This window comes from Phascolarctos cinereus, unplaced genomic scaffold (genome assembly GCF_003287225.1).
Source record: "Phascolarctos cinereus isolate Bilbo 61053 unplaced genomic scaffold, phaCin_HiC Scaffold_9;HRSCAF=440, whole genome shotgun sequence".
Lineage (NCBI taxonomy): Eukaryota > Metazoa > Chordata > Mammalia > Diprotodontia > Phascolarctidae > Phascolarctos > Phascolarctos cinereus.
In genome coordinates this window covers 87523686-87538002 of record NW_027556402.1, presented here as the reverse complement: position 1 = coordinate 87538002, position 14317 = coordinate 87523686, and the positions used below count along the sequence as shown (strand labels likewise).

The following is a 14317-nucleotide window of genomic DNA, read 5'->3' as shown; positions in this document are numbered from 1 at the left end:
TTAATTTAATGTAATCCAAATTATCCATTTTACATTTCATAATGTTCTCTATCTCTTGTTTGGTTATAAATTCTCCTGTTCTCCATATATCTGACAGGTAGACTGTTCCTTGATTTCCTAATTTGGTTATGGTATCCCCCTTATACGTCTAAATAATATACCAGCTTTGACTTTATCTTGTTATAGTGTAAGATGTTGGTCTATGCCTAGTTTCTACCACACTCTTTTCCAGGTTTCCCAGCAGTTTTTGTTAAATGGTGAGCTGTTATCACAGTGAGTCTTTGGGTTTATCAAACAGCAGATTACTGTAGTTGTTGACTATTGTGTCTTATGTTTCTAACCTATTCCACTAATCCACCATTGTATTTCTTAGCCAGTACCAAGTAGTTTTGATGATTGCTGCTTTATAATACAGTTTTAGATCTGGTACAGCTAGGCCACCTTCCCTTGCATTTCTTTTTATTAATTCCCTTGATATTCTGGACCTTTTGTTCTTCCAGATGTCTACTTGACTATGTTAGTTCTATCCCCCCACCCTAGGAAACTTCTCAGTGCCCCCCAGACAACTTTCTAGTGTTATAAGTTGCAGAAAAGGTGATATGCTGCAATACTAAGAGGAAATTCCTTACTTGGAGCACCCTACACCAATGAAATGAGAGGTTTGATTTAAAAACCAGTAAGACATGGGGCAGTTAGGTGGTGCAGTGGATAGAGCACCAGCCAGTCAGGAGACCTGAGTTCAAATCTTGCCTCAGAAACTTGACACTTACTAGTTGTGTGACCCTGGGCAAGTCACTTAACCCTGATTGCCTTACCAAAAAGCAAAAAAACAAACAAACAAACCCAACAAGATAAAAATAAATACAACTGTCCTACCCCCTACAAAGTTTTCTCTTTTTAAGCTGAATATTCTCAGAGCCTTCAAATGATTCTCATATTGTATAACTTTTATTTTCTTTAACATTTATCACAGCTAAATGTTGTGGTAGCCAAAAAAGCTAACATGATTTTCAGTTTCACTAAGAGACGTCATGACAAGGCACAATAATAATTTTGATGTACTTTGCACTGTCAAACATTGTTTCAGTATTGTATTCCACTTTGGGTACCATATTTTAGGATTGATATTGAGCAATTGGAGTGCCTTGTGAGGAGTATTATTGAAGGTGATGCCATTGAGAATTGGTTTAAGGATTTGGAGTAAGTAGCCTAGAGAAAATAAAACTTAGGGTGAACATGATACAAGTTATCAAGTATCTGAAGAGCTATCATGTGGGAAAAGAATTACACTTTTGCTGTTTGGCATCAAAAGTTAGGGCAATGAATAGAGTTTTCAGAGAGGCAGATATTGACTTGATGTATGTTAATATTTCTTAACTATTAGAGCTATCCAAAAGTGGAACAGGCTGCTGCAGGAGGTTTATCAAGACATCATTGAAAGTCTTCAAATTCATGTTAAATTGGTTCCCTGAGGTATAATAGAGATGATTTCTTTTCAGGAATGAGTTAGACCATGACCTCAGAGATCACTCCTAACTCTAAGATTTTATGATATTTTTTGAATTCAACAAAGACTTGTTACGTATCATATATACATATATGTATGTCTCTCTATAGATAGATAGATATACATGTACATACATACATAAGATACCATGTGCTGTACCTGGAGGTACAAAGATGAAAAAAGAATTTAAAAAGTCCTTGCTTTTATCAAGTTAATAATCTAAAGGAATATTATAAGTTAACAATTTTGATACAAGACATTGCTATAATAAGGTCAAAGGAAAACTCCATGAAAGCTTCATGGAGGAGGTAGCACCTAAAGTAAATATTGAAAAAAGAGCAAGATTTTACCAGCTGGGGATGAAGGAGTACCTAACTGGCATGGAAAACAGCCTGTAATCAGGTGAATCCTACGAGAAAACAATTTAAAATCAGGGGCAGCTAGGTAGAGCATTGGTAGAGCATCAGCCCCCGACTCAGGAGGACCTGAGTTTAAATCTGGCCTCAGACACATAACACTTACTAGCTGTGTGACTCTGGGCAAGTTGCTAAACCCTGTTTGTCTCTCAAAAAAAACCCCAAAACAAACAAACAAACAAAACTTGAAAAACCAATTAGAGATCTTATAGTGAAGTAAATACTAGGATTAGAGTTAGGAAGCCTTGATTTTGAATCCTGCTCAAATCTGTATTCACTAGTTGTATGACCATAGACTAGTCCAGGGGTGGGCAACTTGCCTGGTGTGGCCTTTTGACTGAGTCCGAGTTTTGCAGAACAAATCTTTTATTAACAAAGGTTTGTTTTGTGAAGTTTGGTTTCAGTCAGAGGGCCTCACTTAAGGACCTAGAGGCCACATGCAGCCTCAGGGCGGCAGGTTCCCTATTCCTGGACTAGTTGCTAAGCTTCTTTGGGATTCAGTTTCCTTTTTTATGGAATATGGATCATACAATTCTGTCATCCGTTGTACCACCTATTTATCTTTCCTTTTTTGTGGGATTGTTGAGATGTTGAGCTAACATACAATAAAGTTTTTTTTAAATTGCAAACAGAAATTATCCTTAAACAGCTAGCAGTCCAATTTGGAGAAGTATAGGAATGTATAATGCATGACAGGGACTAATGTAAAATAAGGCTGAAGCACCAGATTGTGGAGAGCTTTGTTTTTCTTCTGTGGAAGGTCATTAAACTTTTTAAGCCCGGAAAGAGACATGGTCAGACTAACAGTACTTCTGGACACATTTTATCTTATCAGTGTCCCCCTTAAATGTGGATACAGTATTCCAGATAGGGTCCAATCAAAACATAGAATAGTAAGATTAGTATTTTCCTGTCTCTCTCTTTTTTTTTAACTGTAGTACTATTGATCCAGCCCAAGATCCACTAAAGTTTTTTTGGTTGTATTTTATAGTATTATTGTACAGCAAAACTTTTAAGGTCTTTAACATGAACTATTTTCTAACCACATCTCCCTTATATTTTCTATTGTAATTTATTGAACCTAAGTGTAGATTTTTACATTTCACTGATAAAAAATGTTGAACAAAACTGGGTCAAGGAAAGAGCCATCTGGCACTTTTTTGAAGACTTTTCTCCAGGTTCATATTGTTCTATCAGTCAAGGCTCCTTAGAGTCTCGCTGGCCAACAAATTCAAAATTCTGCGAGGTGCAGTACCATTGATATTCAGTTCTCCATCTTGTGTACTAGGATATTGTGAGAAACTTAGTGAAATGCTTTGTAGAAATCAAATTATATGCCATATTTGAAAAATTCCTCTTATTTTTTGACATAACTAGCATGCCCCTCAAAACATTCAGTGAGGATAAGCCTGGAATGACTTATTCTTGTTTGTTTTTTGTTGTTTTAGGCAATGGGGTTAAGTGACTTGCCCAGGGTCACACAGCTAGTAAGTGTTATGTGCCTGAAGCTGGATTTGAACTCAGGTCCTCCTGGATCCAGGGCCAGTGCTCTATCCACTGCGCCTGGAATGACTTATTCTTAATGAACATATGCTCACTTATAGTTAGCACGTGTTACTGCTTTTAGTATTCACAAGCAGACTTTTAAATACAAATAATCAATTGTAGAATTTTATTGAAAACAATAGAAACATCTTCCCAGTTTTTTGAAGGGATAAAATTTTGCATTAGGTTTGCATTTTTACAAGAGGTTTTCTTTTTGGATAGAGGCATGAAATATTTTGAAGTATTTTTTCTAATTAAAAATCTGTATGTAAATATTAATAAGTCAGCTTCATCTCTTTAGCATTGAAACAATTTTGACAGACCAAATCTGAGAGGTAGCAAGACATAATGGATAGAGCCAGGAAGATTTGGGCACAATCACTGTCCTGACAATTACAGCAATGTGACTGTGGGCAAATCATTTTAATATCACAGATCTTCAGTTTCCTCTTCTGTAAATGAGAATAATAGCCTGATAATGTTGTGTTAAGGCTCAAATGGGATGAAATATACAAGGTGCTTTGTAAACTTTAAAATAAATATAAATGTCAAAATTATTATAAAAACAATATCATTATAAAGTATATACTTTTGAAAAGTTTTATCATTATGAAAAATAATGGTTCCAAATAGATCACTCTACGTAAAAAGTACCTGCAAAGTTCTGCAGCCAAGGCAACATTAACAACAACAACCACACAAGAACAACAACAAATGTTTGGCAATCAGTATACGTGGTAAAGTTTGCTGCTGTTGCCTTTTAGTATGTGAATTGTCTGGAATAATTACATGTCATATGTTTTGCCTATATTTCAAATTAAATAATGTATGTAAAACTCTTTGTAACTATGCAGCACAATATAAATGAATTGCCATCATTATGCACTTGAGGCAGAGAGGTGGTGCTGTGGGTAGTGTCCATGCCCTGTTATCAGGAAGACATAACTTCAAACACAGTCTTAGACATTGACTAGCTGTGTGGTCCTGGGCAAGTCACCTAACCTCTGTTTGCCTCAGCTTCCTCAACCTCTACCTTGCAGGGTTGTTGTGAATGAATGAGATAATAATATTTGTGAAATACTTAGCACAGTACCTGGCACATAGTAAGTGCTATATAAATGCTTCTTCATCCCCCACCCAACACACACCCTTCATGAATAACTTAGCTCATGTATCTGCCTCTGAGTTGAACAACTTGGTTTAAAACATTAGTCAACCATTTCTGCTAAAATAATTTGGTTGGAAACTGGAGATGTATAGGATGAATAATATGTCTTTTAGGAAAACTGTATGCAAACTCTCTCATTCCAATATATAAATCATCTATCATTCTACTAATGAACGAACTCAAATTTTATTCATTTTTGTTTGTAGTGTTGCTTTACATGTCTTATATATACTTATATATTGAATTTCTTGTTTGTTCTCTATTTTATTCTACTAAGGGCTTTACTAAAGATATGATAGCTTTAAGTAGGCAGTAAGTTCCTTTCCTTTTAGGAATTTATCTAACTCCTAATCAATATGTTTAATTTGATGTTAGCAAAAAAATAACTGCCACCAAATGACTGTCAATGAGTTTGCAAAATTAACGACTGTAATAATAGAGACTGAAAAGATGATTACTTTCCTGAAAGTAATTTCCATGCTTGTTTTCTGATCCTACAGTAGGATAGGTTCCCAAACTAACTGATGTTGTCATTATTGGTACAGCGGAGTGTGAGGAGAAGATTTACAGTCCAAATGGAGTTATTACCAGTCCCAACTGGCCAGACAAGTATCCAAGTAGGAAGGAATGCACGTGGGAAATCAGTACTACTCCTGGACACCGAGTTAAACTAGTGAGTAACCTCAACCTGCTCCTTCTTTCTAAGTATATCAGATGGATGTTCGTTTCATAGTTGACACAAGAAAATTAATTCAGGTGGATGGGAAACATTTTTATCATGCTGACCTGTGTTCATGAAAATGTCACTGAGGTCCTAAGTTAAGATGATAACAATCACTGAGTTTTGTCCAAACATCATGTTGTCTCCAGAAATATTTTATCCTCATTTAAAAAAAATGTATTGAGGATGCAAAATTATATGCTTTACTGTAGCAGTCATAGGAAAATTTTATATTAAATATAGCAGGCAAGAAATTTAAACAGAGAAAATAAGTAAATGTTGAGAGATTAAATGATCTTCTTACTGATAATCTCTGAATGCAATAGACCTAGAAAGATAATACTTATGCTATTAGTTTAAGGAATAGAAGGAGGGGCAGAGCCAAGATGATGGAGTAAAAACAGTGACTTGCTTGACCTCTCCCCCAAAGCCCTCCAAATACCTGTAAAAAATGGCTCTTAACAAATTATAGAGCAGCAGAACCCACAAAAGGACAGAGTGAAACAAATTTCCAGCCCAAGACAACCTGGATGTTTGATTGGAAAGGTCTATCCTGCTGGGCTGGAAGAGGAACGTAATTCGGTGTGGCCATGCAGGCAAAGACCAGGCCTCAGTGAACACAGAGCATGCGTCAGAGGACTGAATCACAGGCAACTGTTGCAGCTTCCAGACTTCTCAACCCACAAATGCCAAAGACGACTTAGAGGGTCAGTAGGAAAGGTCTGCGACCACAGTGAGAAAGAAGCTCGGTCCCAGCCCCAATCCCAGTGTATCCCCTGGGCGGCAGCTGCTTCTTGAGCTGAGAGGCTTATCAGTGGGGGATTGCAGGGATCTCTTTGCTGATGCTGAGGCAGGATTCTCTTGCTTTGCTTGTGCTTGGATCTGGCTCACAGCTAGTAGTGGTGGTCCTAGGGCAAGAAAGAGGGGTAGTGTGGTCGATGGAGCTTGTAGTGACTGTGAAGAGGAAATCCTCCTCATAGTTCCAAGCCAGAAAAGAGTACTTGTGGTCACTCATAGACCAGAAAGGAGTAAACACGTCGCCCCTTATCATACCACCTTGGAAGAACTGAAAATTTACAGGTTCTTAGAAGTATCTTTGAAAACAGCTGCACAAAACCCCCAAAGCTTAAGACAGTACATTCTCCACACTGGAAGCAGACCCCTGCTTTAACAAAGAGTTTAAAACTCAAGTAATTGGCTGAGATCATGAGCATTGTGCAAAAAAAAAAGTCAGAATCTTTCTTTGGTGACAAAGAAGATCAAAACATACAACCAGAAGAAGACAACAAAGTTAAAGCTCCTACATCCAAAGCCTCCAAGAAAAATATGAATCAAGCTCAGGCCATGGAAGAGCTCAAAAAAGGATTTTGAGAAGGAAGTAAGAGAAGTAGAGGAAAAACTGGAAAGAGAAATGAGAATGATGCAAGAATATCATGAAAAACAAGTCAATAGCTTGCTAAAGGAGACCCAAAAAATATTGAAGAAAATAAGACCTTAAAAAATAGAAATGGTCCCAAATGGCAAAAGAGGTCCAAAAAGCGAATGGGGAGAAGAATGCCTTAAAAAGGAGAATTGGCCAGGTAGAAAAGGAAGTCCAAAAGCTCACTGAAGAAAATACTCCTTAAAAATTAGAGTGGAGCAAATGGAAGCTAGTGACTTGATGAGAAATCAAGACATTGTAAAACAAAACCAAAAGAATGAAAAAATAGAAGAAAATGTGAAGTATCTCATTGGAAAAACAACTGACCTGGAAAATAGATTTAGGAGAGATAATTTAAAAATTATTAGACTACCTGAAAGCCATCATCAAAAAAGAGCCTAGATATCATCTTTCAAGAAATTATCAAGGAAAACTGCCCTGATATTCTTGAACCAGAGGGTAAAAATAGAAGTGGAAAGAATCCACTTGATCACCTAAAAAAGATCCCCAAAGGAAAACTCCTAGGAATATTGTAGCTAAATTCTAGAGTTCCCAGGTCAAGGAGAAAATATTACAAGCAGGCAGAAAGAAACAATTCAACTATTGTGGAAACATTATCAGGGTAACACAAGATTTAGCAGCTTCTACATTAAGGGACTGCAGGGCTTTGAATATAATATTCTGGAGAGCAAAGTAGATAGGATTATAGCCAAGAATCACCTACCCAACAAAACTGAATATAATCCTTCAGGGGAAAAAATGGAAAATCAGTAAAATAGAGGACTTTCAAGCATTCTTAATGAAAATACCGGAGCTGAATAGAAAAATTTGACTTTCAAATACAAGACTCAAGAGAAATATGAAGAGGTGAACAGGAAAGAGAAATCATAAGGGACTCATTAAGGTTGAACTACTTACATTCCTACATGGAAATATGATATTTGTAACTCATGAGACCTTTGTCAGTATTAAGGTAGTTGGAGGAAAAAAATATAGATAGATAGATAGATAGCTGATAGATAGATAGATAGATAGCTAGATAGATAGATAGATAGACAGACAGACGGAGGTCACAGGGTGAGTTGAAGATGAAAGGGTGATATCTGGAGAATAAAATTAAGGGGTGAGAGAGGATTATACTGGGAGGAGAATGGGAGGGGTAGAATGGGGTAAATTATCTCACATAAAACAGACAAGAAAAGGCTTTTTCAGTGGAGGGGAAGTGGGGGAAGGTGAGAAGGAATGAGTGAATCTTATTCTTGTTGGATTTGGCTTAAGGAGGGAATACCATACACACTCAATTGGGTATGGAAATCTGTCTTACCCTACAGGAAAATATGCGAGAAGGGGATAAGAGAGCAGGGGTATGATAAAGGGGAGAGCACATTGGGGGAGGGGGTAATTGGAAGCAAACATTTCTGAGGAGGGACAGGGTCAAAAGAGAGAATAGGATAAATGGGGAGCTGGATAGGATGAAGGGAAATATAGTTAGTTTTCCACAACATAACTACTATGTAAGTGTTTTACGTGACTACATATGTATAACCTTTATTGAGTTGCTTGCCTTCTCAATGAGGGTGGAGTGAAGAGAGAGGAAGGGAGAGAATTTGGAACCCAAGGGGTATAGAAATCTGTTTTGCCCTACAGGAAAATCGAAGGGGAAGGGAATAAGAGAAGGGGGTGGTGATAGAAGGGAGGGCAGATTAGGGGAAGAGATGTTCAGAATGCACGCTGTGTTGAGATAGGGGGAGGGATGAGATGAGGAGAAAATTTGGAACTCTAAATCTTCTGGAAGTGAATGTTGAAAACTAAAAATAAATTAATAAATTTTTAAAAAAAGAAAAAAAAATTAAGGAGTAGTGAGTAAATAGTGCTTGTCACATTCTGTAGAAAAAGGCCGATTGAAAGGTTGACACTTACTAAACTGACACTTACTACCTGTGTGATTTTGGTTAAGTCAGTTAAGCTATCTGAGCCTTACTATCCATATACAAACATGGAAATACACACACACATACTGGATTTGGCTTATACCCACGCGCACACAGAAACACACACACAAAACTATGAGTGACCTAGAAGTTCCCTTCCATTGCTAAATCAGTGATTCAGTGGTTCCATGAGCCTGTAATATATGTACACATATATACGCATATATACCTATACACATATGTCTGAATGCATGTGTATGTGTGTGTGTACATATGTGTGTATGTTGGAGGAGCTGGAATGGATGATCTGGAAGTTCAAATTCCCTTCCATTGCTAGATCTGTGAACCAGTAGTTCCACGAGCCTATTACTAAGTCTTTCTCTTCTAGTCAGACCACAACTGAAGCATTGTATTTACTGGTGGGAACATGAGAGTTGCCTTTCAGTATTTCCAGAAGTTCATAGAGTAAGGTTCTAAAAAGGATAGTATTTCATTTGATCACTTTCTACCTGACCATCATCAGCAGATAATGCTTAATTTCATTTCTTAAGTATAATTAGGGCCCTTTACCTAACTGGACAGGTAAGGAGGAGTACAAGGTCAAAGACAGCCAACAGGTAGACAAGGACCTCTGCTGTCATTTTTTGTAGAGTATCTACAAAATGATGTGTATTTTAATTTTTCTTTTATTGAATGGAGATCATTTCCCCCTAGATTAGCACATCCTAATATTTGAAATAGGAAATTTCCCTGGAAGACATAAGTTTTTGCATGGATCATTTTATAGAGAAATTTATTTGAAAGTTGCTGACTATAGTACCATTGTCAGTTGTCTTTTCATACGATAGTAACATGGCCACAAAGATCATGAATCTTTTTTTCTGTTGTGCCCACACTTAAGTAGTTAACTTATTAATTTGTTTTATTGGGAAGGTTATTTCCAAATCATAAAGCATTGATAATCACTTATATTTAATAATGCTAATTTAATTTACAATTCCATGGGCCCTGTGTCGGTGCAATCTCAGGGAGAGTGTAAATATTTTAACTCCTCAATGTGAATATCAAAATTTAGGCCCAATATGGGTTATCCAAAGTAATATAGAAAGGGAGAATCAGTAGTGGATAACTTTTTACAATTTTCCACATGGTACTGTTGCAGAGAGTGACAGACCCAGGGCCAGGAAAACTTGAGTTCAATCTTGCCTCAGCTGTGTGGCCATGGGAAAGTCACTTAACTTATGTGAGTGTCCATTTTCTTATCTGTAAAAATAAGAAAAATAATATCTATGATACCTACCTCACAAACATTCTGCAGAGCTCAAATGAAATTATACATGTGTACACACACATATACACATATGTACATATATACTTATATATCTACCTGTATGTATAAAATATATATGTAACTTCATTTGTGTATGTATCATGTGGTTATGTCTATATATACATATATATACATATGCATATATATATGCATATATATAGAAAATATGTGTGTGCATTTATGTAGCACTTTGCAAACTTTAAAGCACTATATATTTGATACTATTTCCATATGATAAAGTGAATTTTATGGCTAAAATCCAACACCTACTAATAGAAAAAATTTTAACTATTGCGTTGGCACATATTGTATTGTGACTAGCTTTCTCTATGTGCTTATGAAATAGCATCCCTATTTTACTAATATTTCTTTCTATTATATTTTCCGACCTCAAAAGAATGGCCGTAAAAATTGAATAGTGATAGCAAATCTTGTATAGGATTTTCCTAGTTTGCCTTACACAGTCATAGAATCTTGGAGTTGAAAAAGGCCTGTTGTATCATCTAGAATTTGAGTTTGTGTGCAGAGTTCCCTATGTGGAAATTTCTTCTACCAATACTAATTGATGTTTTGTGCAGTTTAGTCTTAGTTGCTTGCAATGCTAACAGGTTAAATAGATTTACTCACATTTACAAATCAATATAGATCAATCAATAAACAATCATTTATTAAGCACTTGCTGTGTACCAGAGATTGTGGTAGTCACTGGGAATACAAAACAAAAGTGAAACAATCCCTGCCCTGAAAGAGCTTATGTTGAGCAAAGAGGAAGACAATATATGTATATAAGTATATATAGAATACATGTGAAAGAAATACAACATAATTTTTGACAGGAGTGGGGTGAAAGGCACAAGGAGCAAAGGGAATCAGGAATGATAACATGCATTTCTTGAATTGAACTTGGATGGAAAGTGTAAATTGTAAGAGGGGGAGGTAATAAGAGGATTCTTTTTAGTGATGGAGACCAGCCAGTGCAGACTCAGAGTGGTCACATTTGGGAAACAAAAAATAAAAGTACATGAAGAGGACCAATAATATACAATGTACAAGAAGCCCAGAAAGGTAGGTCAGACCTTGGCTGTGAAAGTCTTTAAAAACAGAAAAGTTTATATTTGGTCATGCAAGTAAAAGGGAACTACAGTGAGTGGCAAGACCAAACCTTCACTTTAAGAAAATCACTTTGGCAGCTATATGTGGAATGTGAGTTAGAAAGGAGAAAGGAACTAATGAAGAGGCTATTACAATAAAAGGTGGGAAGAATCTAAAGTAGAGTGATAGCCAGGTGAGTGTAGAGAAGTGGATGAATGCAAAAGATATTGTATAGGTAGAAACAAGAGGTGTCTTCTGATTTGGATGTGGCCATGAGGGAGAGTAATGGATTGAGGCAGGACTTGAATCCAGAGCCTTTTTTTAATTGCAGGACTGGGACATCAAGTTGCTTCTCTGAGGAATCATTTAACCTAGTTAGTTCTTTTATTTTCCCTGTGAGAAAACTGAAAAATAGAGAAGTATAACTTGCCCAGGGTCATAAATACAGATATTGTCAAAAGCAGAACAAGGATCTGTTTCTTTTGTCTCCTAGTTAGATTACATTTTCCCTAGATTACATTATTGTCTATTTTATATATCCTCATACCACTTCTAATTGTCTGAGATTGTCTTAGAACCTTTCATGTCCCTCCCTGCAACTTGAGTGTGAATAACAAATAGACTAGAAATTTTAGCTTGAAAACCTTATTCTTGAGATCCTCCATCTTTTCTTCCACAAATGTAAAAAAGTAAAGTTCTAAGCACACTGTAAAATATCATTTAGAATTTAACAATTTACATGTAAATCTATAGATCCCAAAGATTAATATTTTTACCAGGGAAAGAGATAGAAACAAACTTCCCAATTTGTTTTTCATTTCTCAGTAAATAATAAATGTAGTTTGAGTGGTCTCTTTTTTGTTTGTTTTTGTTGTAAATGGTTTTATTTCTTATTTCTTTATTTTTTAAAACTAATTTGTTTTTAGTTTTCAAAATTCACTTCCATAAGCTTTTGAGTTTTAAATTTTGTCCCCCTCTCTCCCCAAGATGGCGTGCAATCTGATGTAGAATCTACATATATATTCCTATTAAGCATGTTTTCACATTAGTCATGTTGTAAAGAATTAGAACCAATAGGAGGAACCACAAGAAAGAAGAAACAAAACAAAGACCAGATAGTATGCTTCAAGCTGCATTCAAACTCCATAGTTCTTTCTCTGGATGTGGATAGTATTTTGCATCTTGAGACTTTTGGAGATGTCTTAGATCCTTGCATTGCTGAGAAGGGCTAAGTCTATCAAAGTTAGTCATCAAACAACATGGCTGTTAATGACAACATTCTCCTGGTTCTGTTCACTTCATTCAGCATCAGTCCATAGAGGTCTTTTCAGGTTTTTCTGAATTCTGCTTGCTTGTCGTTTGTGATAGTACAATAGTATTCCATTACATTCATATTCCACAATTTGTTCAGCCATTCCCCAGGTGAAGAGAATCCTCACAATTTCTAATCCTTTGCAAGCACAGAAAGAACTGCTATAAATATTTTTGTACATGTGCGTCCTTTTCACATTTTTATGATCTCTTTAGGATATAGCCCTAGAAGTGCTATTGCTGGGTCAAAGGGTATGCACATTTTTATAGCCCTTTGGGCACAGTTCCAAATTGCTCTCCAAGATGGTTGGATCATTTCACAACTCCACCAACAATTCATTAGTGTTCCAGTTTTTCCCATATTCATCATTTTCTTGTTTTGTCACAGCCAATCTCATAGGTGTGAGGTGGTACCTCAGAGCTGTTTTGATTTACATTTCCCTAATCAATAGTGATTTAGAGCATTTTTTCATATGACTGTAGATCGCTTTAATTTCTTCATCTGAGAACTGCTTGTTCATATCCTTTGACCATTTATCAATTAAGGAATGACTTGTAAATTTGACTCAGTTTTCTATATATTTATATAACTATATCTACATATTTATATATTTCTTATAAATTTGACTCCATTTTCTATATATTTTAGAAATGATTCCCTCATCAGAGACACTGGTTATAAAAATTCTTTCCCAGTTTTCTGCTTCCCTCCTCATATTGATTGCATTGGCTTTGTTTGTGCAAAACCTTTTCAAATTTAATGTAATCAAAATTACCCATTTTGCATTTCATAATGTTCTCTATCTCTTGTTTGGTCATAAATTCTTCTGTTCTCTATATATCTGACAGGTAAACTATTCTTTGATATTCTAGTTTGCTTATAGTATAAGCCTTTGTAGCTAAATCATGAGGCTATTTTAACTTTATTTTGTTATATGCTATAAGATTTTGGTCGGTGCCTAGTTTCTGCCATACTATTTTCCAGTTTCCCCAGCAGTTTTTGTCAAATACTGAGTTCTTATCCCAGAAGCTGGAGTCTTTGGGTTTATCAAACAGTAGATTATTACAGTCATTGACTACTGTGTCTTCTGTACCTGACCTATTCCGCTGATTCACCATTCTGTTTCTTAGCCAGTACCAAGTAGTTTTGATGATTACTGCTTTATAATACAATTTAAGATTTGGTATGGCTGGGCCACTTTGTCTAGCATTTCATTTCATTAGTTCTTTTGATATTCTAGACCTTTCATTCTTCTAGATGAATCTTGTTATTTTTTCTAGCTCTATAAAATAATTTTTGGTAGTTTGATTGATATGGCACTGAATAAGTAAATTAATTGAGGTACAATTGTCATTTTCATTATATTAGCTCAGCCTACCCCATGAGCAATTGATGTTTTTACAATTACTTAGATCTGACCTTATTTGTGTGAAAAATGTTTTGTAATTGCATTCATACACCTCCTGGGTTTTATTTCGCAGGTAGACTCCCAAATATTTTAAAATGTCTGTGGTAACTTTAAATGGAATTTCTCTTTCTATCTCTTGCTGTTGGACTTTGTTAGTAATATATAGAAATGCCATGATTTATGTGGGTGTATTTTATAGCCTGTGACTTTGCTAAATTTGTTTATTGTTTCTTTTGGGTTTTTTTTTCAGCCAAAGACAAGGTTTATTAGAACATCCTTCATATTGGGCAGAATCTTAAGGAGTCTGAATGTTAGTGAGCTATTGGCAAGATTGTAAGAATCTGAGCCATGCCTAGATTTTAAGAATCTAAGCACTTTATTGGAGTCAAGATGGACCTTACATACAGAAAGACTGTGGGAGGGAGTGATCTAGGAATGGCCAAGTAGTTTGGGGTGACTGGTGGAGA

General features: G+C 35.9%; 1 protein-coding gene across 2 annotated transcripts in view; it reads left to right on the top strand.

Annotated features, from left to right (window-relative positions):
- TLL1 (tolloid like 1) overlaps window positions 1-14317 on the top strand; it is a 327523-nt gene that overhangs the window by 276619 nt on the left and 36587 nt on the right. For both annotated transcript variants that reach the window (XM_020976340.2, XM_020976342.2), the window contains exon 19: window positions 5182-5309. In XM_020976340.2, the coding sequence (XP_020831999.1) occupies window positions 5182-5309 (128 nt within the window). The remainder of the gene's footprint in view (window positions 1-5181; window positions 5310-14317) is intronic.